We start from the raw sequence: 26,695 nt of genomic DNA on the forward strand, positions 1-26,695 counted from the left end.
AAAAAAAAAAAAAAAAAAAAAAAAAAAAAAAACTTACCATAGCGTGGACACCTCGCCGGTGGCAGGTCTTGATCAACAGCTTCACGTAGGCATCCATGAACGGCACCGTCATGGTGACGTCCGAGCGATCCGGCAGCACGAAGTTGGGGTGCTTGCGGAACTTCTTGATGAAGGAGAAGATGTAATCCCAGCGGCCGCAGTTCAGGCCGGAGCTGTGGTCCCGAAGCTCGTAGATGATCTCGTCCATCTCGAAGGCGGCGGTGATGGTCTCGATCAGCACGGTGCCGCGGATCGTGCCGCGGGGCATGCCGATGTAGTCCTGGGCGAGGTTGAAGACGTCGTTCCACAGGCGCGCCTCCAGGTGCGACTCCATCTTGGGCAGGTAGAAGTACGGCCCGAACCCGCGGGCCACCAGCTCCTTGGCGTTGTGGTAGAAGTACAGGCCGAAGTCGAACAGACTGCCGGAGATGGGCTCGCCGTCGACGGTGAAGTGCTTCTCCTCGAGGTGCCAGCCTCGAGCGCGCGCGATCAACGTCGGCAGCACCCGGTCCGTCCGCAGCTTGTATTCCTTGTTGCCTTGCTTGAAGTCCACCTGCCGGCGGATCGCGTCGTAGAGGTTGACCTGGCCGTTGATCATGTTCTCCCAGGTGGGGGCGCTGGAATCTGTTCATCGGAGTTAGCACCTTTTAAGATGTTAAAAAGTGGGGGCAGACGACGTACCCTCGAAATCCGCCATGTATGTCCAGACATCCGAGTTGAGCGCGTTCACCACCATCTTCCGGTCGGTGGGACCTGTGATCTCAACCCGACGGTCGACTAGGCCAGGGGCCGGGGGAGCGCCCTTCCAGGCGTCATTCTCGCGGATGTGCTTGGTTTCGGGGAGGAAGTCGGGCAGGTGGCCCTTGTCGATCTCAGCTTGTCGGTCGATGCGGCGTTGGAGGAGAGCTTTGCGGGTGGAGTTGAAGGCGCGGTGGAGGATGGCAAGGAAGACGCAGGCGTCTTTGGTGAGGATCTTGCGAGCTTCGGTGCTCACAGTGCCCAGGATGGCCACGTCCTTGAGCTGGGCCTCAGATTGGCTCATGGTGAAGACTTTGGTAACAGAAACTTGACACAGATCTCTAGTTAAGTCGACAGGGGAGAAGGGGGATGGAAGAAGTGTAGAAGTAGTATAGATCACAGCTTAAGCACATAAAGTTCCAGCTCTGTGATAGAAGGAGGGACAGGCAAAGTATATAAGTTCCAACCCCCAGAATCTTATCGGAGGGCAGGAGGTGGGCTCGACGACGTCAGAATCCACGGACAGCCGCGGCCCATGGGAAGTTCGGATTATCCATGGTCGCGGGGTACCGCCGATAAAGGAGGGCAGTCACGGAGCATGGTGGATGGAGAGATACTTTTTTGGCAGCAATTGCCAGCAATTGGCATCAGATAGACTCAGGAATCAGTCTGGGTTGCACCCACTCGCACCCACTCGCACCCACTGTAATCACCACGTGACTTCTCCGCGGGGAACTGGTCCTTTCGGCCGACTGGACCCGATTGGAGCTGGGGTTCCCCGCCCGGCACGCGCCGGCCACCGCCTCCGATTCGGGCCTTATCGTTTGTGATGACTCGATACATTCACCTCTCCCCTTTGATATAGCTTGAACCCCCCCCCCGAAGCTGTGATATGCGAGGGAAGTTGAGAAGACGCAGGGTGTACGGAGAGATGGTCTCTCGTCCGAAAGCATTGGCATCAACTAACTGGACCAATCAACTAACGCTACAATGTCCCAAGACCGTTTATCAGTTCTCTGCGCCTACCGAGGATGTGCGCCCTCGATAAGCCTTCCTCATCTCCCCGCATGTCCGAACAACCTCCAGCCAGCCGCGGCTGCACCAGCAAACCATCACCTCGCTGATGCTGGTACACACGTCGATCATGCTCGGTATTTTTCGGGATCCCCACATCCACCTACCGATCGATTCCGATAAGAGTCACAGCTGTTTTCGCAACGACGGATGCTTTGCAGCGGTCTTCGCCACTCTCTAGCGAACACACCCTTACAAGTCCATCGAAGAAGTCTTCGGCTTTTCAATGAAGCGCATAGAGTAACCAGAAGCTCCAGAAACTTCTTCCCTCCCAACCCCACAGGAGATGCGACCAGTCCGATGCCATGTTCCAGCTCACGGACATGTGAATGCATGTGATTCTGCGGCATCCTTCTGGGGGCGTTCTCAATGAGTAACCGGGCTCAATATCTGGGGTGCCACGCGCCGCTTACCCACCAAGGGTTCCGGAATGTGGACGAGACACTTTCGGAACATGCAGGACAAAGACTTCAAGCCTACACGCAATCATGACCCAGCACTAATGTGTAGCTCGGGGGTTGGGCGTGATCATGCTACTGATTGTTGGATGGATTCATGCCAGCACTGCCGTGTCTACATCGGAGCTATGACCACCTGCGAGCTCCAGTTCTTCCCCCACTCTCCAGCATTATTTGCTGAAGGGGGTGCGTCATCTGGCTTCTCGTGGTGAAGCTCAGACCCCCGCCTCTAGCAATGTGGAAGCGGTTAATAGAGGACCTCACGCTCAGGTCTATCAAGCTCTGTAGAAATGCGCACATCAGTATCCCAGTCAGCTGTGCTTAGACGGACTGCCCCAAGACCGCAACTTCCCACAAGATATTGAATAGAATACAAATAATAATCGCGAAGGAGAGCATACTATCATAGGCACCTTCGACAAGACTCGGCGTCTTTGTTTCCAGAATGGAGATCTCGAATCCGGGGCTGTGTCTAGAATTGCCCATGGCTACAGTATCGATCATCGCCTTTTGACGCTCAATTGACTTTCTAGCTTTACAGGAAGCTCCCACAGGCAATTGCTCGTGATTTCCATGAATGAATGTATAATTAACACAGTTGCAAGCCATGTAGCCGAACCTGAATGAATTGCGCTGGGAATATTACGTTCTCAGAATATGCGATTCTACCCCATCAGAATTAGAACATGCTACAGGAAATATAAGGCATGTCATAGTAGAGATGGTCCTGTATACTGGTAGAACCTACTTGAGGTCTTCCAGAAGGCGAAAGCACACTAAATTTAGCTCTAATCGGCTTCTGGCGGGGAAGCTGCTGACTCAGCCGGCCCAGGGTCCATCACGAAAATCACGCGGGGCGATCCTTTGTTTTCTCTGCAACCACATCAACCTCAACACCCACAGTCCATGCCGGTCGCGTGCGTGACAAACTCTAGAACTACTTCAACATGGGATCTAAGACCCCCGAGGGACATCGGCAGGAACCCGATGGTATGTGCCATCTCAACACTCTCCAAGAATGAATCCTTGGATCTAACCTGACCGTGTGACTCAGCCTCCAACTCCTCCGACTTCAAGCCCGCCAATCCTCAAGTCAAGGCCTCTCGAAACGGTTCCGGCTCCGCGGACTTGGATCGAGGGATCATCAGCGACGATGATGACGACGACGACAATTCGAAGGAAGAAAATGGGGTGAACGGAGCCTCGACTGCTGGTACGTTCGCAAACCGTCGACCCTCTGAATAAGTTTGAAACAAATATCACTGACACGTTGGCTGCACCACCAGAGAAGAAACAAAAGAAACGCAAGAGATCCAAGAAGAAGAAGAAGACCACCCCCACCGCGCAGACCACCCCACCGCGGGTGCCGCTCTCCACCCTCTTCCCGTCCGGCCAATACCCCCGCGGAGAACTCGTCCCCTACGTCGAGGACGAGAATACCGCCCGCACGACCGACGAAGAACTGCGCTATAACTCCCGCCTCTGGGACGATGACTTCCTGCCCGACTACCGCAAGGCGGCCGAGGTCCACCGCCAGGTCCGGCAGTATGCCCAGCGGGAGCTCATCAAGCCGGGCGCCAGCCTCACGGCCATCGCCGAGGGGATCGAGGACGGCGTGCGCGCGCTCACGGGCCACCAGGGCCTGGAACCCGGCGACGCTTTTCATGCGGGCATGGGATTCCCGACCGGCCTGTGTCTGAACAATGTGGCGGCGCACTGGACGCCGAACCCGGGCGCTAAGGATGTCATTCTGGATAAGAACGACGTTCTCAAGGTGGACTTCGGGGTCCATGTGAATGGGCGCATTGTTGACTCCGCTTTCACGGTCGCGTTCGAGGACAAATACGATAATCTCCTGACTGCGGTCAAGGAGGCGACCAATACTGGTATCAAGGTATGTCCGACGGTTCCGAGAACACAGGCCGGGCGACTGATTTGACTAGCATGCCGGTATCGATGCGAGAATGGGCGAAATCGGCGCAGCCATCCAGGAGGTGATGGAAAGCTACGAGGTCGAGATCGACGGGAAGACCCGCCCCGTCAAAGCCATTCGAAACATCACCGGGCACGACATTCTGCGCTATCAGATCCATGGCGGGAAGCAAGTCCCGTTCATCAAGAGCAACAATCGCGACAAGATGGAGGAAGGAGAGGTGTTCGCCATCGAGACCTTCGGAAGCACCGGCAAGGGTTATTTAGAGGATGATGTACGTGTACACCGTTTTTCAGGTTCGAGTCAGGCTCTAATAACTTCTCAACAGGTGGGCCTCTACGGCTACGGTAGAAACACCGACGCTTCCGGTGCCAACCTGCGTCTCGCTTCTGCGAAATCGCTGCTGAAGACCATCGATTCGAATTTCGGGTCGATCGTTTTCTGTCGTCGCTATCTGGAGAGACTAGGGGTGTCTCATTATCATCTCGGGGTGAGTGGCTCCATGGCCGTGGGGTTGATTTGCTTCTGTTACTGACGAGCTCCTCAGATGAAAAACCTGGTCGATAATGGTATTGTCGAGTCCTATGCGCCGCTTGTCGACGTGAAGGGTTCCTACACCGCCCAATTCGAACATGTATGGCTTCCCTTTGTTATATGATGCGCCTTGGATCGAAACTAATGTGCTCTAGACCATTCTCCTCCACAGCGGCGGCAAGGAAGTCATCAGTCGCGGTGACGATTACTAGGTTAGCCCAGTCAGCCATTGGGCATCTATAGACGATGTCGCTGACGTTTTGCTTTGCCTGTTTGCTTTTGACTAAGTAATGCTTCGTTCAACCCTTCGATGACCTCGGATTCAACATCCGTCCAGGTACTTGTTCGCTTGACTTCTGATTACTGCATTGTTGTTGCTTTGGGTACGCTGTCACAATTACGACGTAGCCTAGTCCAGTCATTACCATTTCAACTGAATTGAACGCCAATTTACCCTTCAATAATCTCTGTGCAACATAGTGTAGTCCTGTGTACCACACATTTAAAAGTTCCCATGTTTGATATTCGCATCGTCTCCTCCATGAACTTGTTGCATTAACACAGCTCGATCCTGCTCGGCTGATGCGAATAGCTCTTCGATGACCTCGCTATGGTACGACGACCGCACCGAGACTGAGGCCTTGAGGTCAACGGGACCCGACAGCGCACTCTGGAGCATCTTCAGACTGTCCAACTCGTACCTCTCGCCGGTGCCTTCATCCCGAAAGTGCGAGAACTCGAAGGCCCAGAGCAAGCGGCTGATGACCAGAAACAGTGATCGGCGCGCCGGGTGCTGGCCGGGACACCCGCAGCGACCGAAGCCAAAGGCCGCCGCGGGCGCGCCGGTATTCCGCAACCACCGTTCCGGCGCGAAGGCGAAGGGGTCGTCGAAGACGGCGTCGTCCTATTTCTCTCATGAGCTCCACGGCAGCATCAACGTGAAGCAGTTGGAATATGCCTGCCATGCCCTGGTGCAGCGGCACGAAGTTGTGCGTGCTCGTTTCGTTGCCCTCCACGGCTCTGTCCAGCAGGTGATTCCCAGGTATCGAGCAGAAGATGTCCGATTTCAGGTACTCGAAGGGTTCGGTGAGATGCACAGTCTCGGTCCCTCTGCCAGTCTAGTTCATACTGATCCTGGCTTTCTCCTTGAATGATGTCCTGCTTCGTTTCGTACTTCACCCAGGCCGTATTCGTCTCACGATGCGAACCTCTCATGCCCAATATGACGGACTCAGCATGCCTTTCATTCTCAAGGACCTGGACGCATTATACAACGGGATTGTCTTGGCCCCTCCGGCCAGGTTCTCGGAATACGTGGAGGAAAGCGAGCGACTCCTTTCCCAAAACAAGCACGCTCAGCAGTTCTGGCGTCAACTGCTGCAAGGATCAGAAGTCAGCCCCATCGTGGCACCCAGCAAGCTCTCCTCGTACTCGTTACAGAAAGACCATCCCCTGGATCAGACCACAATTCGGACTATTCGACTGTCACCATCAACTTCCGACGCCTCCACCACCCCGGCCACGATCATCAAGGCCGCCTGGGCACTCGTGCTCGGCCGTCTCTCGCAACATCAGGACGTGGTCTTCGGTCACTTGACCAACACTCAACCCCGCTTGGATCATCTGCCAGCCATTCATGAGGTCGTCGGTCCCTGTCTCAATGTGCTTCCTGTGCGCGTCCAGCTCCAGCCGACTACCACACGAAGGGAGCTGCTGAATACGTTTCAACAGCAATATATCGGCGCCTTGCCCCATTCCATGTTAGGCTTCGGCGAGATCATCGACCACTGCACAAAATGGCCGCCAACCACCCGATTGAGTTCCATCCTGCAAGAACAAAACCCGCACCAGGACCTGGACAGTGTTCTTCTTGACGGAGCTACAGGGAGTCTCGAAGCTTATGTACCTGCCTCTGGCGCTGCCGACCTCTGGATGATGGTAACTCCCACGGACAATTATGGGGCCGAGAGACTGCATGAGATCAAACTGAGCTACAGCGCCGCAACTATGCCCTCTTCCATTGCAGATCGCATTCTCGACGAATCTGCCGATGCAATTTCGTTCCTCCAGGTCCCTCATAGTTGGGGGCAGATGAATCAATTGAGGTGGTGGAGGTATGGTATGGTAACTGGGCTGCTGTTATCTCTTCTGTACTGCAAAATGAAGTATCGTTCTGTATTTTGCTTACATGCAAAATTGAAAGATGGTTATATGGAATCTCCATTACTAGGCCTATTCGTCATGTATGGACCATGTATGCATGCACTGTAGAGAGAGTCTAGTATTCTGGATCCTCTCCTCGGCCCTACACGGCCACGCATTTGGCATTGAGTTTGGACCAAGTTTCTGTCACCCGGGCAGTAGTGGATCGCCCTGGCACGCAGTTGAGCATGGGACTCGCGGGCATGCTTCTGCTGCCAGGCCAGATATTTCTTATGATGCTGGATGCGCCGGAGAAAATGCAGGGCCCCTGGCTCTCTCAAACTTGAAGAGAAAACATCCCGTCCACGATCCGGTGCATGCTTCCGGGTGGTATTGCTTAATCGTCCGGGAGTCTGTTGAATTTTAGGATATTATAGACACGCGAGCATCGTGTCTAGAATATGAAAGCAACTGTCCTTCTTTTGACCCCCCCTTGGACTTGTGGCATGTCTTTATTTTCCGGGTCTACTCCAACAAAGTATTTTTTTCACCCACAAGTGGGTGGGATTGCTGGGCTATGGTGAGCAATTCACTTCGAAAAAGAATCTATGCCGTTGCAAAGACTGCCTCTGTTCCAGATAGCCCACTCCTGAGACCTCAAATCGCTGACAAGACGGCTTATGGGTAGATCCTATGTCACGTACATGAGGTGGCCTCAAGTATGTAGAGATGTCTCGATGGAATATACCATGCTGCTTCAGAAAGACTCTTTCGACGGGTATACTGAGTTCCACTTGTTGAAACCGTAGAATACCAAAGCCGAACTCCCCCCCCCGACCTATTCGAAGCCAGATGATGGGGATTCCGAAGGTGGCTTCTGCTTGTAACGGAACTTCGATGTTCCATCGTCGTGGAGATGCCCCGTTCCTACTCTGTTGCCATTCTTGTCCAGGAGCTGGATGGAGATGACCTTCTTCGGATCGATCGGGTCCTTGTGAGATTGGTGAAGCTCGGTTCTCTGGATAGCGGCTTGCACTATGCGAGGATCCTGCCAAGAGATTAGTCACCTTGATACGAAATGGAGGCTCTAGCCCGGGGGGAGGGGGGGTTCCATGGGAAGCCAACAAGGTACAACATACGCGGGCTTCTTGTTCCTGGCAATACTTGTCGACAAGTGTCGAGTGCGTCTAATTCTTGAAGTCGCTCAGCGTAGTCTTTCCAACGTAGGAGATGAACCGGCGGATGACGGTTGCCATGGTGGGAGACGCTGCGCAAGTCAAGACGAATATTAATTCCCGAGGGGGGGAATCGGTCAGGTCAGAAGATTGCAGGACAGACTGGTAGGCATTCTCAAGAGAAGACATGGGAAATTGCGGTGGGACTTCTGATCAGCCGTAGACTTCTGACGCCTTGATTTAGCCCCGATCGGTGGCTAGCTTGCTTTTTCTGGGCGCTTGTATCATGACATCGCGAATAGATAGGGCGAGGCTGGCGCTGAGCCAAGGGATCTTTTCTGTGGCGATATTGATGTCCGCAGAAAGCAGGGTAAGCTAAGCATGAATCTATAGCCAATGTGATAAAGGAAGCATGTTTTGTTGAAACATCAGAGTAGCCACGGGTCCTCGAGCAGCTGCTTCGCTGTCTTGCGTTCCTCTGGTAACCACTTTAGCATTGACATCATGAATCGGATGAACTCCGCCTTCTCTTCCCCTGCGAGTCGCTTTTCTAGGCTCCCTAAGGAGATCATTGGCACAACTGCTTCTTCATGGGCAACCCAGGCGCCTGGCAAAACATGTCAGGTGGACAACTTCAATTGGGACCGCAAGCTAGAAGGGACTTACCACTAGGGTCAAAACACTGTTCGGTCGTTTCACTGCGGCGAATGAATTCCTCTGGCGGCGGCCCCACCAAGGCGACCATACGTGCCAGATGCCTGAACGGGTCGTGGCCGCCTTTGGCATCGAAAATATCTTCGAACAAATGTTTCCCTTCGAAAAGGTCCCATATCTGCCAACTGACGTCAGCACGCTGAGATGTTAATAGCTGCATAGCCTGGCCCGCACTTACCAAGCCTGCCAGGTTCCAGATATCGACGGCGCTTCCCCAGGGCATTTCGAAGATGATCTCTGGCGCCCGATAGATGTGCGGTTGAACAAAGGGCCCAGACTCCTGCTGGGTGCCAATCCGTGCCTCCCCAAAATCACACAGAATTGGGAGTCCATAACTTTTACCTGCAGACGGTCGACGGAATCGCCGACTCTGGTAGATGATGCGAGACTCATCAACCTGCTTTCGAGGGCTGGGTTCCTCGGCTTCGGCTTTCGCAAAGTCCGCCAGCATGCCGTCGTCCTCAAGACTAAGCATTAGGTTGTCCGTCTTTATATCTGATACGAGTTAGAAATAGGCAGTCTGGCTTCGTATTGGGGGTGAGGGGGTTAATTGGTGCGCACTACATACCAGTGTGGATGACATTGGCTTCGGTGTGTAAGAAGTCCAAGGCCAGAAGCAGACGCTTCACCGTCAATTTAAGAAGAGGCAGGTTGAATGGCTTGGGATTAAGCCCCATCATCTCTAACAAGGTCATATGCATTGGCTGTAGCACTAGGCAGCGGTGTAGCCCGGCAGGTCCGTGAAGGTCAAAGGAATCATGAAGCTCGCGGATCAGCGCTTGACCTGGATGCGTAGAATTGACTCTGGCTAGATGCTCATAGATCTTAAGCTCGCGACCTGATGCGGTCGGAAATGATGGCAGCGATGTAGACACCTTCAACACTTCATACTGGTCGTTCCTGGGTGTATATTGAGCTGTTAAGTGCCTGCACGGTCACTGGGAGAAGGGTCGTTCGTCAGAACGCACTGGAGATCCCAGCATAGTCAGCTTGTGGAATACGCCCCATAACCGAGCTTACCCGTAACCTGATACCGGGTCTCGTATACGTCGCCAATCTTAACGGGATAGTAATGCTCAGGTTTATAGTAGGCCAACGTCTCCTCATCGACGGGCGTATCAAGAGGCAGAGTCGTATATGAGATCTTGGATAATCTTCGGGAAGAAGATAGCCTTTGCCGAAGGGAGCTGCCCCATGCACTAAATCGTCCTGCCATGCCTGAATAACAATGTTGTCCAGTGAGTTAGCGACTTTGTCGAGGATTGGGAGATTGAGAGATTGAGAGAATGGAAGTGGATATTGGTGCTATTCTTGAAACTCATCAGGGAGAAACAGAAACAGGAGTGTAGATTAAGCAAGTTAGCTAGATAGCTTATCGTCACGTGGAATCAGCTCCTTCCCCAGGAACGGCCCGTATATTCGTATATTCCTTATCTTTAGTACAGTACACTCTTCCTCGATTGACCCGCAAGATGTGGAGGTGCTCAACAACTGGGTCAGTCTGTGATAAATGGCTGTCACATTAGCGGCAAGTGGTCTAGAATGGATTGAGTAGCATGTAAGACTGTCTTTTGTTGCAGCCACCTTTTGATCCTGGTGCATGGGGAGCACAAGATGGTAAACTTAAGTGGTGGCTGCGGCAGGCTTAGTTAGGCTGTGCATCACTGCATAACTAGCTTAGTCATAGCATGACGCAAGCACTCAGAGACGATCGGATCGGTCGGTCGGTCGGAAGTCAGCAGGCAGCAACAAGATACAGGTACGTACAGGGCTACGCAACATTAAAGGAATAAGATGGTAAGATATAGCCATCATACAGGCTCTCCGTTAATAGTGATTAAGGTTTTCACGCTAGTTTACAGTAAATCTCTTCAACGGCGCTTGCCCAAAAGCGAAGACGTCAACGTCTTGCTGGCGCTACCTGAACTCCATGAACTCCGTAAACCCCGTTGGTGTAGAAGTTTCCCATGATGATGATGATGCCTGCGCCGTCCATGCTGCGCGGATTTCAAACCCTTCAAGATTCGTTTGCGTCGTCCCGGCTTTTCGAGTAGATCTATCGTCCAAGCTAGGGTTAATAAAGACTCCCAGCTCCATCGAGCTTCGCCGACACCGCCAGCGGGTCGGTCTTGGGGAGAGAACTTCTGATTAGCAGCCAGCTGCAAGGCCCTGCCCGTCGCATCGCGTAGTGGACGCGCCAAGGCTGGGTTGCACGCTAGAAGTCTGGCAAGAAGCTTCGTCCGGAAGACCGTGGGGCGGGTCGATGCCGTCGAAGTTGACAGAGTCGGGGTCGAAATTAACCATAGAATCAAATGGAAATGCTGATAGATCTCCTCCGTCGAGAAGGTCAAACGCGAACCCGTCTTCAAGGACTGAAGAATCCGACCCAGCGGGTGAATCACCGCTGAATAGGCGGTTGAAGTCGTCGTCAGAAAGAGGAGCTGCAAGGTCATCTGCAGCGTGAGGTTCCACGTTTGAGCCGAGCTCAAACAGCGAGAGGGCGCTTCCATCTCCTTCGAGGCCAGCGACTGACACTGCAGGTCGCACAACACCGCTGCAGGATGTTGTGTCAAGTCGGAGGACTCAGCCAGAGTGGAAGGCCGGAGAGTGGGGGAGTAGTCGGTGTAAGGAGAGGTCGGGAAGGGAATTCGGTCGAGGGGAAGTTCGTCGCGCTCCTGCTTGAACAGGGTCGGCGTAAGGGTGGGAGAGGCCGAAGCAGGGGAGCCGGGCTTGGGAGTGTTGCCACGGGAACCCCTGACCTCGGCGGACAGTTGAGCGACTTGTTGGTTCAGGCGGTTGTTTTCGGCTTCCATCTGGGTCAAGCGCTGAAGAAGGAACTGGTTCTGTTGCTCCATCTGGATTTTCTCGTTTTCTAGTTTCTCCATCTCGAGGCGCTTGCGCTCTCGAGAGGTTTGTGCGGCAGCCCGATTCCGAAGAACACGCTCGATGCGGCGCTGCTCCTTTTCGTCCTCCGTCTTGGCCCGTTTCCTAGATTCGTACGTTAGTATCATCATGCTTCATTCGATACTTCGGACACCCTTGCATGGAAGCCTTGCATGGAAGAACATACCTTGGAGGAAGGTTGGTCTTAGGGACTGGCAACTCCTGGCCCCATGACTTTCTCTTCTTCGCAGGCTTCTTGTCCTCTGACTTAGTTTCGGCCTTGACGGTGGGATCATTCAAGGAAGTGTCCGCTGGGGAGACGGTGAGCATGGGAATTTCCGGAGCCGGCGAGCCAGCCAAGGATTCCACTGGAGAGAAACCGCCTTCCATCTTGCAAAGGCGATATGTTGATCTGTCTAATCGTAGACTGTATGGGTCACGAAAGTAAGGTGATGCTCAATGCTCAGGAAGGCGTAGCTCGATCACGTCTCTTTTCTCTTGCCCAGGTCACAGGGACAGAGGCCACGGTGTCATCACGGTACAAGCCGGGTCTGGGGGAGGGGCCAGGTGGTTGACCAGCAACGTTCTGGTTGGTTGGGCCCAAAACGGAAGCTGGGGGAGGAAATGGGAAGAGGACAACTGTCCACAAAGGTAGCGAAAGTAATAAGATGGAGAGGGTTGACTGCTTTCAGATCAGACAGTCTGGGAGAGGGAAAGATTGCCTCTTTAAAAGGCCAGCGTGGTCAGTTGAGGGTCAGTTGAGGGGGCGTCTCCTTTTCGCAAGGGGGCGGAGTCTCCCTTCGTCAGCCAAGTACCCGTACTGTACTGTAAGATATGTGGGAGTTGGGATATGCTCGGCAGAAATGTACCTTGGGGGCGGTGTTTTGGGCCGTATGGAGCCGTATGATTCTGTAAGCATTACCTACAAAGCCGGGCTGGAATGGGAGGCGGTACCAATTGAACCCCTGAAGGTGTGAACTCAAGCAACTTGAGGGACTTGAGGGAAACTCGTACCCCCTCTCGACTCCTCCTACTCCTCTCGACTCCTCTTTCCTTCATCCACTTTCCCATTCCCTTTCAACCTGCGACACGCTCCGGTCGAGATTGTGGAACCCTCTTCCGGCCCCCCTCTTCATCATCGGTGATCGGAATATCTGATTGCTCTACCCTCCAGGTTTGGCCCCGCCCCCCTCTCCCCCCTCCCCCCCCCCAAATGCCATTTTTATCCCTGCTCCGGACGGTCCTGAGATTCTCTGCCCTTTGGCCCGCTCCGCCTCGCTGACGAGAGCTGCCGTTGCGAATCAGTAAGACATGCTTGCTGACTCTGATGCTCCTTAGCGCCTCCGCAGATTCGTATTCGCTCGCATCGCTTCTCATTAACTCGACTACGCCATCGTTATTCTTGCTATTGAGATTCCATCTTTCGCTTTGTCCAGTGCACCCGAGACGTTCCACGGTTACGCTCTGAAAGAACCGGGCAGAAAGTGGGAAACACCTCAGCTCAGTGGTGCTAATGGCGTGATCTGGGAGACGCATGAACGCAGATCTCCACCGGGCCGTACTAATGACTCCCCCTGTCTGGGCTCGGCCGTTGCAACTTCCGTGGTGAATGCAGTCTAGCCAATTCTTCGAGCTTCTGCGCCCGAGAGACTCTATCATTGGTGGATCATGGATCACACTCTCCTCTCCGCCATGCTCCCCCTCCTCCCCCCCTGATTCAACTCGTCTGGAGTTTTGGATCTCATTTGACCTGCACAAAGGAGATATCCCCTCTCCGCAATCTATCGTCGGAGATTATTGTGAGCTATTTAGGGGCATTCTTTGGGAATTCTTCCATGACAAGGGGTGCGTTCGTGTGCAGTCTGCGAATAAGATCATGGACTAAGCACCGCACTACCTCTCAATTGAGTGATTGATGCTCACATCTGGTGGTTGATTGACGGCCGGTCACGTTCCTGCAGCCGTTTCTCGCGTGCTGAGAAGGATCAAGAGGTTCACCTTATTCTTCCTTCCTCAGCTATGTGCCGGCTCATGGATCACATGATCTCTATCTTCGGCTTTTGTTGACAGGGCATTAGAGCATGCCGCTCTCCCACAGGGCTCACTCATCAAGCCCCCTATTGCATTCCCTTCCCCTTGGGATTGCACCGTATATTATATTTACCTTGGGATGCCCAGCTCGCCCCTTTCTCGTTGAACACCATGCCACAAATATCCTGCGAACCTCTCGGGTCCCATCAACAAAACTCGACCCAACATCGACTTTATTCAGTCGATGTTCCTGGCCCGCAATGCCCCCGCATGTCTTGATATAAATAGCTAGACAGATCTCAGAACATCTCTGGCGATCATCCGCATTATTCGCGTTTGATCGACTACGTTACGTGTGCTGCCAGTGCCATGCATTCATAACAGTGTCCGTCTCAGTGAAGTTTCAGCTCGAGGAGCGGTGCCATGGCACAGCCTACGCGATTCGCCTCCTCCCACGTCGTCAACTCCGAGGCTGCACGAAGGAGGGAGGAACATTCGGTCATGTTATACCCTTTAGGAATTTCCCCAACGCGGGCACTCGTATTCCCGACAGCGGCCTCGGGTTCCGCTTGGCGGCTCGTATTCTTACACTACGCGAGCATGCTGTCCGCTTCATGACCTCCACACTTTTAACGTGCCATCGGGCATCCATTTCGCGATTTCATGCTTGCGCACGGTGGGCAAACGTATAACAAGCGTGCACGAACCGTTTCTGCGATATCGACCGTGGCGTGTGTTGAGGTTTCGTACGTTGTCAGCTCGTCCGCTGCGGGGGTACTCTCCAGTCAGCAGATCTCTCTCGTTTGGATAGAGGTTGGGTCTCAGGATAACCCATTCATCCGCACGTAGTCTATTTCGGCGCATTGTTAGTTGCTCTGGTTCTTCCTACTATTTCTGAAGTACGGTACACTGCCATGTACTCGTAGATTGGCATAGCCCGCAGAGCAGATTGGCCATTGTCGGAAAGAATGGACTCGGTCAGACGAACTCAGGTATACGATACAGTCCAGTGACCACTTCACTGCGACAAACCTTTCCACCATGATAAAGCATGTGGTGCACTCTAACCTGTCGAGGGAATTCGAAGTTACATTGACTTCGTTCATCCGGAAATCCTCATCTTCTGCCAGACGAGGTTGAGGACTAGGCTGTGGATGCACATTAAGTAGAGTTCATCTTCTTGCTAATGCCCCGTATAAGTGACTACATGCGACTACGACGTTTAGAGATTTGTTATTTCTTGCTCAGATTGTGCATTGTCCGGTCCAGAATCTATCGGCGTGTGCGTGTAACGCCTCGCTTCAACGAGTCACATGATTCCAAATTGAACTGGATGTATGTAAACACCACGAAATCCGTGGCCACTTCCTCCTTCCTTGATAATTCAACGATTCTTGAGGCATCAAGCTTTCCTCTTTGAGCAAGTAAATTCATCAGTATTACGTTCGTAATCAACAGAATCCTTACAATATTACCTTGGCGGATGCATGTTGCGGATATATACCTTCACCTCTGGATTGGACTAATCTGGGCTACAACTCTCAAGTATTTCAACATAAACCAAGTACTCAATCACATCTGAAGAATAAAGAGACTTAAATATCAAGTATTTTTTCCTGTTCCAACCCGCAATATACTCGACACCAATCTCCACTCAGTAGACAGGCCTCGAGCTCAGCACTTTCATTCGACCAAGACCTTATGCCGCAACATGACTAATCAATACACACAATCACCTTGTTCCAACTAGACTATTGTGACTGTGTGGGGCCGGGGCATTTTGGCCTAAAGGTTCATGCTGTCATCGATATTGATGTTTGCCAACGAGCTGCTGCATTTTCTGAAGGCGTCGAGTCATGACCATGTCATGCTTGGAGTCGTGTTGAAGCGATAGAAACTCCTTTCATTCCTTGCCGAATCTTACGACCCGCTACATAAGCATGACATGCGCCGAGCCCATGAAGAATTTACACCACGCAACGCATGAGACCGCAAACCGAAAACAGAGGTTCCGCGTTGCCCCTCTTGAGCCATGTCGTCCGGTGGATCACGGCGATGCGGCGAGTTGTGAAGGAGTAGGCGATGTTGCAAATGCAGGCTACTATTGTGAGTATGAGAATTGTTTTGTTGATGTTACACGACCTTTCGGCACCACCGAAGCGGCGAAGACATCGGAGAAAGCGGGAGTTCCGTCGGCTTAATAGTGGATCGAGAAGTTGGAAGGGGGCTTGTCCGATGTGTACACCATACAGTAGTATAGATAGAGCTCTGATGGCGAGCTGGCCCCAGGCACGTTGAGAATGGTCAGAGCTCCATTCTATTTTCGTAGAACTGTAGGATCAATGCTTCCCTTGGCCGAGCCATGATTCGACACTGGTCCTGCCAGATCAATCGTATATCACCGCTCGGGAAGCCAGAACATGGGCGCCATGGCGCAGGCAAATGGCCCGTATAGTTCGGAATAGCCATCCTCTTATGCAGCCGGCGGCACTAATTGCCGCGGACTCGGATGGGCGATAAGCTCGGACGGGCTGGGGCCGTTCTAGAGAGTGGAAATAGGGGGCTACACTGCTCGAGTTTTCCCACTCTCGGACAATAGATCTCAATAGTTAGTCTTCGATCTACTCCATAGTCTGACGCGAAAGAGGAAACTTTGGCACCCAATTGGACGTATAAACCTCTCGATGATCAGTGCAGGCGAATCAGGCATCTATGCATGGGCATGAAGCTTTTCCCGGTAACCAGGGATAGAGAAGAGGCGCTTCTCTGCAAAAATAGAACTGACGACGACCAGAGATGATGATATTCATGACGCGGCGAGAATCAATCATAGTTTTTTGCAGGTGGAATGGTGGAACAAACCTCGCAAGCCACCAGCGCTTCCAGAGAGTGAGAGATTCTAGACTATCCTATCACGTGATACGAAGGGGACTCGACTCCGCGATACCTCCCCGATTGGGGAACCCAACAACTTGCACTGACTGCACTTCCAATTCTCGCGAGTCGCCACCACCCACCATCCTCATTTCCCTCTTTCCAACTAACCCGGCATTGCGCGGTCGGAACTCAATTCACAAATCAGAATTTATCCACTGATCATGGTCATCATCCGGCAAATCCTACACTCCCCATTGGGGGGAGCCCTGGTGCCTCACTGCGACATGCAGTGCTCATTTCCTCCTGCACAAGGTGCAGCACTGCACAAGGGGGCTTCAAGCCACCCGCAGGCGAGGCGCGACTGTGGTGAAACCGCTGTGTGCTGTTGTCATCTAACCGCAAGCCCGGTGGGGTCGATCAAGCCACAGCCAGTCCTGCTTCCGAAGACCATCCCGACTACCACAATGAAGACAGTATTAACGATGATAAGGGAAGACGGTCGATCCGAGACGATATTGCGAAACGGACCAGGGTGATAGACAAACCGACAGACACACACACACACACACACACACACACACACAGAAACAGAGGGGTGATGAGCTGTCAGTCACCCGTTTTGGCTGATCATTCTACGGCTCCGGTGCCTGTCTTGGTTCCTATTCACTCATAGTCTTCGGCTGGGATCCACCGCGGCCATTTTCTCCCCCCCCTCCAAGGCACGCTTTCGTTGCCAATCACTTTATCAATATTTCCCGGATGAAGTCATGAGCGGAGAGGGAGGGTAAGACATTCACAGACTGTCAGTCGATATCCCACCGCTATCTCCCCACGACTGTCGCTCTCTAAACAGTCGATCAGCTTTAAAAAGCTTTCCAAACCAACTTCGCTTTGCCTGGCCGGACTCTAGACCATCGAGGATTCCAGACTTATTTTTGGTTCCGCCGCCCACGCCGTTGTTTTCTCTGGGTTCCTCGCGCACTCCACCCACTGGTCCGCCGGTTCCACGCTTCAAAAGCTTTTTTGCCTTTTTCCCTTTTTTCTCCGGCTACCCCCTTGTCCTTCTCCAGTTTTTCTCTCCTCTTGACGTTTTTTGTTCCGTTTGTGCCTGGTGGCTGTTCTTGTGTCTCGTGGATCTGCATCTTCCCTCTTCCCTCTCTGTTCATATCTTCCCTCCCGTACATACTTTACTTCATACTGCACATACCCGATAGAGATCCCGGTCCTTGCAGCAGGCTGCTTGGACTATTCAAATGTCCGAACCACACCGGGAAGGTGCCTCCTATGAGCTGCTAGATCGCGAGAACAGCTTCGAAGGTCACGATGCGGTAGCTCACAATCCCAGCCCCCAGACCACCCCCAATTCTCCTACCTTCCCTGAAGAGGTGACCTCTGCACCACCTCCCAGCGACACTCCGCACGAGACGTCAACGACGAGGCCGACTCGAGTCCGATTCCGCTCAGTGAGCAATCATGGCGAGAGTGCACCGCAGCGGCCGCCTATGCCCCGAGCAGACTCCGATTATTCCGTCCGCTCGCTTCAATCCGTCCATTCTATGATGCCCACATCAGAATCCGCCGATCTTACCGAGTACTTCCCCGGCGATGGAGAGCCTGGACCCGAGATCGAAGCAGGCGTCGAGCAATCGGCACACCGACGCGCCTCCCCACCTACCGACGGCGACACTCCCAAGTCTTCCATCGAGAAGGAGGAGCAACCCGCGCATCCGATGTCCGCTCGAGACCGCTGGAAGCACGCCAGCAAACTGCTTCGTCAGAAGACCGTCAACCTGGGTGAACGCTTGGGTAGACCCTCGGACGACGACGGTGGTGACCTCGGCGCCGCCATGCTACCCGATGATTTGGAGAGAGGACTTGGACCAGCACCGCCGCGCCGTGGAGGAGAGGAAAAGGATCCGTTTGATATTCACAACCGCGATCGCGACGAAACACCGCCGCCACCCAGCGCAGAGGCCCATAGACTGGTGCGCAGCATGACCCAGCATCACTTGCGCAACCGCAAACCTAAGTCTGCTTACGCACGCTCCGGAACCAGCACGCCCGATGAATCGAGTCGACCGGACTCCTGGTATGGGGGTGCCACCCCGCCCCGCCCTGGTGCGGGCGGCGGTGGTATTCTCTCGCAGTTGCTGAAGCTCCATGCCGCGCAGGCGAAAGATAACATGTCCGTCACGGACTCGTCCGACAACGAATCGGTGGCCTCGTCGGGGACCGCTACCCCGCGCCGGGACTTTTCGTCAGGGACGGCGACTCCCAAGAAAGAGAAGCTGAAATGGTACAAGAAATCGAATCATCACTCCACCGCCTCGCTGGTGTCCGCATCGATGAACCTCAGTCGGGCGAGTCTGCCGGCCTCTGCCGATACGCTGGTGATGCTGCCGCAACCACCGAAGAAGGGGAAGAAGAAGTCGCGCAAAACTCGGCTGGAGGACGAAATCCGCGTCACCGTGCATATCGCCGAAATCCTGGCCCGGCAGCGTTACATCATGCAGCTGTGCCGGGCGCTAATGCGGTACGGCGCCCCCACCCACCGTCTCGAGGAGTACATGCAAATGACGGCCCGAGTCCTGGAAGTCGAAGGTCAGTTCTTGTATCTGCCGGGATGTATGATCATGTCCTTCGACGATCCGACCACCCGCACCGCCGAGGTCAAGTTGGTCCGAGTCGTGCAGGGGGTGGACCTGGGCCGGTTGGCGGAAACGCACAACGTGTACAAGAATGTCGTCCATGATCTTATTGGCGTGGAGGAGGCGATTCAGGAATTGGATTTCATTATGAAGCGACCTCCCCGGTTCAACAAGTGGATTCTCGTGCTGGCCTACGGGTTGGCCAGCTGTGCGGTCGGTCCATTCGCCTTCGAAGCCCGCCCGATCGACATGCCCATCATCTTCTTCCTGGGCAGCCTCGTCGGACTCATGCAGCACGTCCTGGCCCCGCGCTCCGTTCTGTACTCCAACGTGTTCGAGGTCACCGCCGCCATCCTGACCTCCTTCCTTGCCCGCGCCTTCGGGTCCATTCACCGCGGCAAGAATGCCGACGGCTCTCCGAATTACATCTTCTGCTTCTCCGCGCTGGCGCAGTCTTCCATCGCTCTCATCCTCCCGGGATTTATGGTTCTCTGCAGTAGTTTGGAACTGCAGTCCCACCAGATGATCGCCGGCTCCATCCGCATGGTCTACTCGATCATCTACTCGCTGTTCCTCGGCTACGGTATCACGGTCGGAACGACCATTTACGGACTGATCGACGGTGCGGCCAGCTCGACGACCACGTGCCCGAACCAGGATGTCTACGGCAGCAAGTACACGCAGCACTTCGTCTTCGTCCCGATCTACGTCATCTTCCTCGCTATCATCAACCAGGGCAAGTGGAAGCAGGTGCCGGTCATGATCGTCATCGCCACCTGCGGCTACGTGACCAACTACTTCAGCACGCTTAAACTCGGCTCCAGCTCGGAGGTCGCCAACACCGTCGGCGCCTTCACGATCGGTCTGCTGGGCAACCTGTACAGTCGCCTGTGGCACGGCCACGCCGCCACGGCCATCCTGCCCGGTATCTTCGTGCTGGTGCCCTCCGGCCTCGCCTCCTCGGGTTCCTTGCTGTCAGGTATCGAATACGCCGACGAGGTGCGCGAAAACCTGAAGAACGGGACCAGCGCCAGCAGCACGACCTCGGACGCCAGTATCTCCAGCCTTGGTTTCGGTATGATCCAGGTGGCCATCGGTATTACGGTCGGACTATTTGTGTCTGCCTTGATCGTGTATCCCTTCGGCAAGCGTCGGAGTGGATTGTTCAGTTTCTAAAAAATCGCACCTTGCGTGCCTCTCTATACCCCCTCTTTGTCCTGTTTCCTTCTCCTTCAGTCTTCAGTATTGTTTTCTTGTCTCGTACAAAGTCTGATCAATCCCCCTCATCATGCTTGTATTTATGTGGCCCCTTCTTCTCTGATTTGTCGATGTTATCCATGTTTGCATGTTTGCATGTGTTTATGAAGTGCATTTAAGCAGGCTTTGCATTTTCCTCCCCTCTTGCCTTGTTGTTGATCTCTTTTCTCTTCTCGATTCTAGATGGTTTGCTTTAATTTTCGGGGTGATATTCTAATGTTGCTGTGTCACGAGGATGTTCGGCCAGAAGGGGAGAAAGAGCAATTTACTGGTTTAGATTGTTCCGGATATTTTCTATTATCTAGATTTATATGTTGGCATCTAGAGCTATACCTATTCTTTCGTTTTGAAACTATACATTATTCGGTTCTTTGTTTATATCATGCTTGATTGGTATCTTTATCTGGGATCTGACATTATCTTTGGGATTTCTCACCTGAAGAATCGTAAGTGTAAAAGTAAACGAAACGTAATGGTGCGGTGTGATCACGGCCATAGCGAGCGGTCGCGACCGTCTCCTTACCGCGTGGCTTTCGATCTTGGAGGTCGCGTTGCAGCGGGAGAGCTGAAATAAGCTTGACCATTGCGATCCAGGGGTCTCGCCCATCTCCACCACAGTGTAAGCTGTTCACCTACGTGGCGATGGGGTTTATCATAAAAAAGAAAGAATAAAGGCTTGGGGCGTTGCTTCAGCACCACCAACTAGCTACAGGTATATTCCGGCCTGCACTCTGTATGCGATGAAGAGAGAATCTATGCGCTAGTACCCAATTCTCGAAACCGCCTGTGTGCCGAGGAAAAAGTGTCCAAATGGAAAGTTACTAAGGTCAGGCGAGGAAGAAAGACGATTTAATAAACCCCGAAAGAGGAGATAGCTCAACGAGTCTAAATGTGCTGATATGCAATTAGATGCGATGATTCCAGTGATAACCACAATGTTATCCGATAAACACACGGTCCAAATGTTGGGGACCTCACCAGGCCCCGACTCTCCCTACTCCCGTGCACACCTCTTTGTGAGTTTGACGAGAAAGGGAGTCGGATAGTGAAGCTCGTAGGTCCGGAGCAGTGCGCGGCCGACTGCTCAAGCCCAGCGGTCGCCGTGGTTCCAGGTGTCCGAGAGCAGGCCGGCGTCGCCCAATGAGCCCTCCACCGCGACACTCTCCATCGCGGGAGCAGGTTGGCTGGATAGGTTCGACGCGCTTTGAGACGGGGTATCTATTGCAACAGAAACACGAAAGACTTATCAGCCATCCTGCACAGTTTTGAATATCACCACACCCCATCCCCCAAAGTCAAAGAACTTACCAGTAGATCCGGCCCCCGGCCCACTGCCACGGCCACTGCCGCCGCCAGCTGCCATCTCCGTGCGCCGCTGGCCTTCAGGATAATACCTCCCACCGGGATGGAGAGTCTGAGAAGTCTGAAAAGTGTGGGAAACCGCGAATCAGAAAAGAGAAGTTTTCGAACAACACGGAAATGATGTTTGTGTCTGTGTGTGTGTGTGTGTGTGGCCTTGTTTGCAATCATACCGGCGAAGGGGGCAGTATTCCACAATCTGTATACTGTACATTGCTGCCGGCCCATCTGATAATCTTTTTTTTTTTTTTTTTTTTTGGTGTGTGTTGCTTGCTCTTCGCGCCCCTCCCTCGTGTTCCCCTCCCCAAAAATGTAATTGTTTGGCCCCACCCGACATGATAAATACAAGAACAGAATTCACGAACTGGTACTACTGACTTCTTGAAATTCTTCCCCCTTGATCTCCACCTCGCGATCCCGGATGCGCCGCATCAGCGCCAGAAAGTTACTCTCCCGGAACTTCTGGCTGGTGTCGTGCTTGAGACTGTCGACGAGCTGGCCGGCCGTGCGCGCGAGCGCGTCGGCGTGGTGGGCTTGCGCTTGGGGGTCGGTGCTCTTCTCCGTGGGCGGGATGGTGTCGGAGCCGATCTTGATTTGCTCGATCGGGGCCTGTTCTTCGGTTGTGAGGTCGGCGGCGGTGTCTTGTTGAGGCGTGGTGTTTGTATCTTCTGCGGCGACGGTCTCGGTTGCTGTCTCTTGGGATGCTATCGCTGCGCTGGCCTGCGCGAAGGCGGCCTCGAAGGCGGATTCGTCGAAAGTTGCGGTTGGTGGTGCTGCTGTTGTTGTTGTTGCTGCTGCTGAGGATAGTTGGGAAGCGGGTGTCGCGTGCCGGGGGTGGAATCTCATGAGGTGCATTCTTCTGTCCCCGCGCCTGAATGAGGATTCGAAGTCTTCGGTGTGAGCGAGTGGGCGATCTTGTTGCATCGTGGGCTGTTGTTGATGTTGGTGCTGAAGAAATTCATTGTGCCAGCCCTGTTGGGAGGCGGAGGGGAGCGGCGCATGCGATACGTTAAGTTGTTGCTGGTGTACTGCCGATGGGCCCGCGATGTTCAGTCTTTGAAAGTCGGTCGCCCAATTCGGCGATTCTGCGGGACCGGCGAGGGGGAATTGAGGCGCGGGGGCGGCGAAATGAGCCGGATGTTGGAAATCGCGAAGTGGTGCAGGCGCGAGATTGGACTCGAAAGCAGCGAACTCGGGGTCAAGGACGCCTGTGCTGGGATTGTGATTTCGGAACCCCTGACAACGACGACGTTAGTAAAGTGAGCCTGGCTCGGAGGGGCAAAAGGCTCCATACCTGAGAGGGTGCCTGCCGTGAAGTCAACCTATCCTGCTGAAGGGTCCGATCGGTCGAGGCATGTTTCTGAAAGTTCTGAAGCGCGTTCGAGGGTCCACAGAGAGCGTCACTCATGATGTCGACCGAGGTTGTGCCTGCTTGAGCACTGGGAGAAGCCAGATAAGGCGCGTTTGAATCTGGAGTGGTTGAATTGGCTAGACGACGAGGAATGACTTTTGAAAAGAATATAAGAACCAGCTGGATCTATGCAGTGAAGCTCTCCTTCTGTGTCAAGTGTCTGACCTCAATGTTGCAAGAACAGTGCACAAGCTTCATGGCAGACAGGCGAGTCCGGAGTAGAAAAGAGATAAGATGGCGGGCGTGGACGGTGGGGTAAGGTTCATCATGGATGCCGAGGCCCCCCTCTCACGTGCCATCCGCTTATGTCATTCGCTCAGTTCTCGGTCGCCAGGATTGTCTTGCTAAATCCGGTATAGCGTTCCGTTTCCTATCAGTTCCAGCTTGTCTCGGCTAAATAAGGTATGAGCACTAAGTTACTACTAGGTACCAGTAGGAATCTATCTTAGATTTTGTTTGAGAGACTGGAGGCTGAATCAGTCTCGAATCTAAAGGGTCTATTGTTAGTGAGACCGACGATGGCACGTGCAGTGCCACTGTTAGGCTACCTTGAGTTGAAAGTAATAATCACGTGGCCTTCTCCACCTCCAGTGCATTCACCGAGGCAAATGACTTATGCTGCTGAATCAGCAAGTGCAAGTGTATAAGCTGAATAGTGCTGATCCTTGCCTCTCGGGTGTCAAACTCCCGATTTCAATTGCGATCAACATGGAGAAGCGGATAGGCGGTGAGGCGCTCGCCGCTCGGATTCAGCCGGGAGTCCAACAAAGCGCAAAGATTCCTTCCTGAGTCACTCCGGAGTCGCCACTCCGCCGCCGATGACTCTGATGGCAACTGATGGCAAACAGTACGCTGCTACATGGCTCGGTGGACTTGCCTGTACGCGGTCCTACACTTGCTAGGAAGGCGGCTCCATTTACTTGATCAATTTGCCTTTTTTTTTTTTTTTTTACGAACGAAGGAGAAGGCTTTTTGAAGGTGCGGATCACTGGACAAAATATTCCAAGTGACAGTCAAATGGTATATTCTATAATTCGTGACGTTCGTGCCCAAAACAAATGCAAAATGTCTAGCATGCATGCAGAAAAATCCAACCAAATGTCGATATATGCAGTCGTCTATGAGTGAAATTATAATTTGTGGTGTCGGTGCCCGACGGCACGTCTTCCCGGTCGAGTTCGGCTGTACTCCAGCGGTGGATAGAGGCGTTGGGTCTGAGTGGAAAACCGGCTCGTCGGTTATGGGGGTGAGATTAGGTTTCAAATCTTCCCAGATTGCCGCCAAATGCTCATCGAGCGGTATGCGCGACTTCAAAGAATGATCATGCTGCAGGAGGTGCTGCAGGACACGCTGGTGGCGCACTGCAGCAGCATGCGAGTCCGATGAGTTGTTGTCGCAGATGGTCGAGGTATGTGCATAATGTTGTACTGCGCACCTTGCCCAATTGTAGGCATATTTCAGCCACTGGCACATGCGATGGGGACGGCAGGGGCTTGAGCCAAGCCCTTGTGGTACCGATCTGCAAGCTCCTCGCACACGCCCCAGATACGTCGACGGTTTGCGACCCCAATGAGGTTCGCATCGTCCATTCCGTACCGCGCGGTGGTCATTTTGTCCAGCCAAAGATACAGCTGCTTGTAGTTGACCTCGTCATTCAGCTTTTGTCCCTTGCTGGCCTGCAGCTCCCAGAACCAAGGCATATCCCACTGCATGAATTTCTTCCAGAAAAGATTGTCTTGAGTAACGAGGTGAACGCTCAAAGAGGCCTGAGCAAGAGATTTCAAGTCGTCGCCAGGGAGGAACATGCAAATCTGATGTACGAGCTCGACTGGGAGTTTGCCGAACGGACTGGCGGGGCGTCGTTCACGAAGGTCAATATCAGCAGAGGCGATTTTAAGCTTGCTGTTCGATTCCATGTTTGTTTGAATATATGCAGGGAGTGCGGGGGTGTCCGTCGGGTGGGTTGCGCAGTACTATGGAGAAGACAATTAGTGGGAGAATTGGAAACCGAAGACTAGAAGATTCTCTTACCTCTACGCCTGGGATACACTCCCAATAGCGCCCTTGAGCGCGCTGAATATCCTCTCCATAGCTCAAATCCAACGCGGAGCTCTTCATGTTGCAAAGAGGACTCATGACATTGTAGAGAACGTCCAGGTTGACCTTCTTGGTGTCCGTGGAGCCGGTAAGGGCGTGAGTGAGAATTTCGAAGCAGCACCAGTGGAAGGGAAGGACGGGGCCAGGCGCCTCGTCCGAACCTTGGCCATAGCACGAGTAGACTTTCTGGCTGGATCGGCTCGAGTTGGAGCCAGTCTTTACAACCAGCTCCCCAACATCTGCGTAATATCCTTCATCCGAGAGGAATGCCTTGGCCGAGCCCGCAGCAGCGTTCTGGTTCATACCGAGACAGTGTGCTTTGTAGAGCCAGGAGATGTTCTCCCACGCAACAATGCGGGGGTCGTAACTGCGAACAGGATTCGCGTCCTCTTCGCTATCGCGTGGCAGCTGAGCGAGATTTTCCCCAGCCTGGAGGGCCCGACAACGCTTCTCGATCCATCGGCGGCGGCGTTCCAGCGCCTCCTCCGACGGGGGTTCAATGTGCATGCCACAGAACCCAACACCACAAATGGCACAGTAGCAGTCGAAGGCCATGGTGATGCGAATTGTATGGGTGTGTGAAAAGGAAATAACAACAATGCAAAGAGATGGAGGGTCAATTCATGGGAGCGAGTGGAGGAGGCGAGCTGGTACTTATAAGAAAGGATGGAACTACCGATTGATTATCGAGACGGGGCCCACCACGGGCTCGGAAGGGGCCAAACACAGGCCGCAATCAGGGGCAGAACCGCCGTTTAGCGACCCCATTCGGCAGCTCCAGAAATCTCTGCGCCGACGATCAGACGACCTAAAAATACTAACTGTGATAAATTCAATCCGTCGACACCGATACTGTCAATCAGCGATGTGGTTGGTAAACTGCTTACTCCATCCAAGTCGCTATTGCCGCTGCCTCTGGGGGCAACGGTGAGTTGGCAAAAAGGATGGGACGCGAATTGCAGTAGCTGCAGGCCATTGCTCCACCGGGCACGGGTGAGAGAGAGAGAGAGAGAGAGAGAGAGAGAGCGAGAGAACAGTCAGTCAGACAGGCATACTGAGATAGGCGATGTTTCCACCAGCTTCTCAGTGATGATTCCCGGGACTTCCTAATCTTTCTCGGGAGTGCAAAAATAGGCATGGATATATTGACAGATATGAAATCCGGAGAGGTCACGCAGGCCTGTTAGCGGCAATTAGTGAGCTTAGTCTGCCGCCACGCATCCGGACTTTACTGGAGACGGCTAACCTTAAATTGTGCACTGAGGAGTCCGAAAAGGCGGTGATGGGAGACTGCCAGCCAGTTGCCCGCAGTGCCCGCCGGAGGA

The 26,695-nt window shown here is 53.5% G+C and overlaps 10 protein-coding genes across 10 annotated transcripts in view; 4 read left to right on the forward strand and 6 right to left on the reverse strand.

The window, feature by feature from the left end:
• Positions 1-1,407, reverse strand: part of BO66DRAFT_470515 (malate synthase) — a 2,380-nt gene extending 973 nt beyond the window's left edge. The window contains exons 1-2 of the mRNA XM_025652796.1: positions 721-1,407; positions 38-663 (exon numbers count right to left, since the gene is read on the reverse strand). Coding sequence (XP_025505180.1) covers positions 38-663; positions 721-1,081 — 987 coding nt within the window. The 5' untranslated portion in view covers positions 1,082-1,407. The remainder of the gene's footprint in view (positions 1-37; positions 664-720) is intronic.
• Positions 1,408-3,192: 1,785 nt separating this feature from the next.
• Positions 3,193-5,235, forward strand: BO66DRAFT_427973 (putative methionine aminopeptidase, type II). Its single transcript, XM_025650379.1, has 7 exons — positions 3,193-3,299; positions 3,364-3,522; positions 3,596-4,203; positions 4,253-4,516; positions 4,571-4,732; positions 4,790-4,876; positions 4,932-5,235. Exons 1-7 carry the CDS (start codon positions 3,257-3,259, stop codon positions 4,986-4,988), a joined length of 1,380 nt encoding a protein of 459 aa, XP_025505181.1. The 5' UTR covers positions 3,193-3,256; the 3' UTR covers positions 4,989-5,235.
• Positions 5,236-5,375: 140 nt separating this feature from the next.
• BO66DRAFT_437381 (uncharacterized protein) lies at positions 5,376-5,930 on the forward strand (the record flags this gene model as incomplete). The annotated part of the gene is made up of 1 exon (XM_025650990.1): positions 5,376-5,930. One exon carries the CDS (start codon positions 5,376-5,378, stop codon positions 5,928-5,930), a length of 555 nt encoding a protein of 184 aa, XP_025505182.1.
• On the forward strand, positions 5,652-7,006 carry BO66DRAFT_470519 (CoA-dependent acyltransferase; the record flags this gene model as incomplete). The annotated part of the gene is made up of 2 exons (XM_025652797.1): positions 5,652-6,900; positions 6,980-7,006. Exons 1-2 carry the CDS (start codon positions 5,977-5,979, stop codon positions 7,004-7,006), a joined length of 951 nt encoding a protein of 316 aa, XP_025505183.1. The 5' UTR covers positions 5,652-5,976.
• Positions 7,007-7,756: 750 nt separating this feature from the next.
• BO66DRAFT_437383 (uncharacterized protein) lies at positions 7,757-8,174 on the reverse strand (the record flags this gene model as incomplete). The annotated part of the gene is made up of 3 exons (XM_025650991.1): positions 7,757-7,966; positions 8,058-8,105; positions 8,142-8,174. 3 exons carry the CDS (start codon positions 8,172-8,174, stop codon positions 7,757-7,759), a joined length of 291 nt encoding a protein of 96 aa, XP_025505184.1.
• A 347-nt stretch (positions 8,175-8,521) lies between these two features.
• BO66DRAFT_410514 (putative protein kinase) lies at positions 8,522-10,129 on the reverse strand (the record flags this gene model as incomplete). The annotated part of the gene is made up of 6 exons (XM_025649249.1): positions 8,522-8,700; positions 8,760-8,925; positions 8,986-9,302; positions 9,376-9,707; positions 9,809-10,016; positions 10,126-10,129. 6 exons carry the CDS (start codon positions 10,127-10,129, stop codon positions 8,522-8,524), a joined length of 1,206 nt encoding a protein of 401 aa, XP_025505185.1.
• A 475-nt stretch (positions 10,130-10,604) lies between these two features.
• On the reverse strand, positions 10,605-12,456 carry hacA (transcription factor HAC1). Its single transcript, XM_025650380.1, has 3 exons — positions 11,878-12,456; positions 11,341-11,795; positions 10,605-11,248 (listed from the first exon to the last, which is right to left on the reverse strand). Exons 1-3 carry the CDS (start codon positions 12,078-12,080, stop codon positions 10,956-10,958), a joined length of 951 nt encoding a protein of 316 aa, XP_025505186.1. The 5' UTR covers positions 12,081-12,456; the 3' UTR covers positions 10,605-10,955.
• Positions 12,457-18,043: 5,587 nt separating this feature from the next.
• On the forward strand, positions 18,044-20,422 carry BO66DRAFT_295101 (threonine/serine exporter family protein; the record flags this gene model as incomplete). The annotated part of the gene is made up of 1 exon (XM_025643188.1): positions 18,044-20,422. A coding segment is annotated over one exon (2,379 nt), but the record flags the coding sequence as incomplete, so codon positions are not given.
• A 1,777-nt stretch (positions 20,423-22,199) lies between these two features.
• On the reverse strand, positions 22,200-23,483 carry pex20. The gene is made up of 2 exons (XM_025647132.1): positions 23,157-23,483; positions 22,200-23,098 (listed from the first exon to the last, which is right to left on the reverse strand). The coding sequence occupies exons 1-2, from the start codon at positions 23,268-23,270 to the stop codon at positions 22,220-22,222; spliced, it is 993 nt and encodes a 330-aa protein (XP_025505188.1). The 5' UTR covers positions 23,271-23,483; the 3' UTR covers positions 22,200-22,219.
• A 1,247-nt stretch (positions 23,484-24,730) lies between these two features.
• Positions 24,731-25,925, reverse strand: BO66DRAFT_400529 (F-box protein; the record flags this gene model as incomplete). Its single annotated transcript, XM_025648725.1, has 2 exons — positions 24,731-25,246; positions 25,305-25,925. The coding sequence occupies 2 exons, from the start codon at positions 25,923-25,925 to the stop codon at positions 24,731-24,733; spliced, it is 1,137 nt and encodes a 378-aa protein (XP_025505189.1).
• Between the last annotated feature and the right edge of the window lie 770 nt (positions 25,926-26,695).

Source organism: Aspergillus aculeatinus (genome assembly GCF_003184765.1).
Source record: "Aspergillus aculeatinus CBS 121060 unplaced genomic scaffold BO66scaffold_17, whole genome shotgun sequence".
NCBI classification, from domain to species: Eukaryota; Fungi; Ascomycota; class Eurotiomycetes; order Eurotiales; family Aspergillaceae; genus Aspergillus; species Aspergillus aculeatinus.

What these genes read in the sequence shown, in the direction of transcription:
- BO66DRAFT_427973 (XM_025650379.1), top strand. Translation starts at nt 3,257, where the DNA reads ATGGGATCTAAGACCCCCGAGGGACATCGGCAGGAACCCGATG. An exon ending in CGACCAATACTGGTATCAAG is followed by an intron (nt 4,204 to 4,252) that starts GTATGTCCGACG and finishes TGATTTGACTAG; the next exon opens with CATGCCGGTATCGATGCGAG. An exon ending in TGTCTCATTATCATCTCGGG is followed by an intron (nt 4,733 to 4,789) that starts GTGAGTGGCTCC and finishes CGAGCTCCTCAG; the next exon opens with ATGAAAAACCTGGTCGATAA.
- hacA (XM_025650380.1), bottom strand. Translation starts at nt 12,080, where the DNA reads ATGGAAGGCGGTTTCTCTCCAGTGGAATCCTTGGCTGGCTCGCCGGCT. An exon ending in AAGACCAACCTTCCTCCAAG is followed by an intron (nt 11,796 to 11,877) that starts GTATGTTCTTCC and finishes GTACGAATCTAG; the next exon opens with GAAACGGGCCAAGACGGAGG. An exon ending in GGTGTTGTGCGACCTGCAGT is followed by an intron (nt 11,249 to 11,340) that starts GTCAGTCGCTGG and finishes ATGACCTTGCAG; the next exon opens with CTCCTCTTTCTGACGACGAC.
- pex20 (XM_025647132.1), bottom strand. Translation starts at nt 23,270, where the DNA reads ATGAGTGACGCTCTCTGTGGACCCTCGAACGCGCTTCAGAACTTTCAG. An exon ending in CACGGCAGGCACCCTCTCAG is followed by an intron (nt 23,099 to 23,156) that starts GTATGGAGCCTT and finishes CGTCGTTGTCAG; the next exon opens with GGGTTCCGAAATCACAATCC.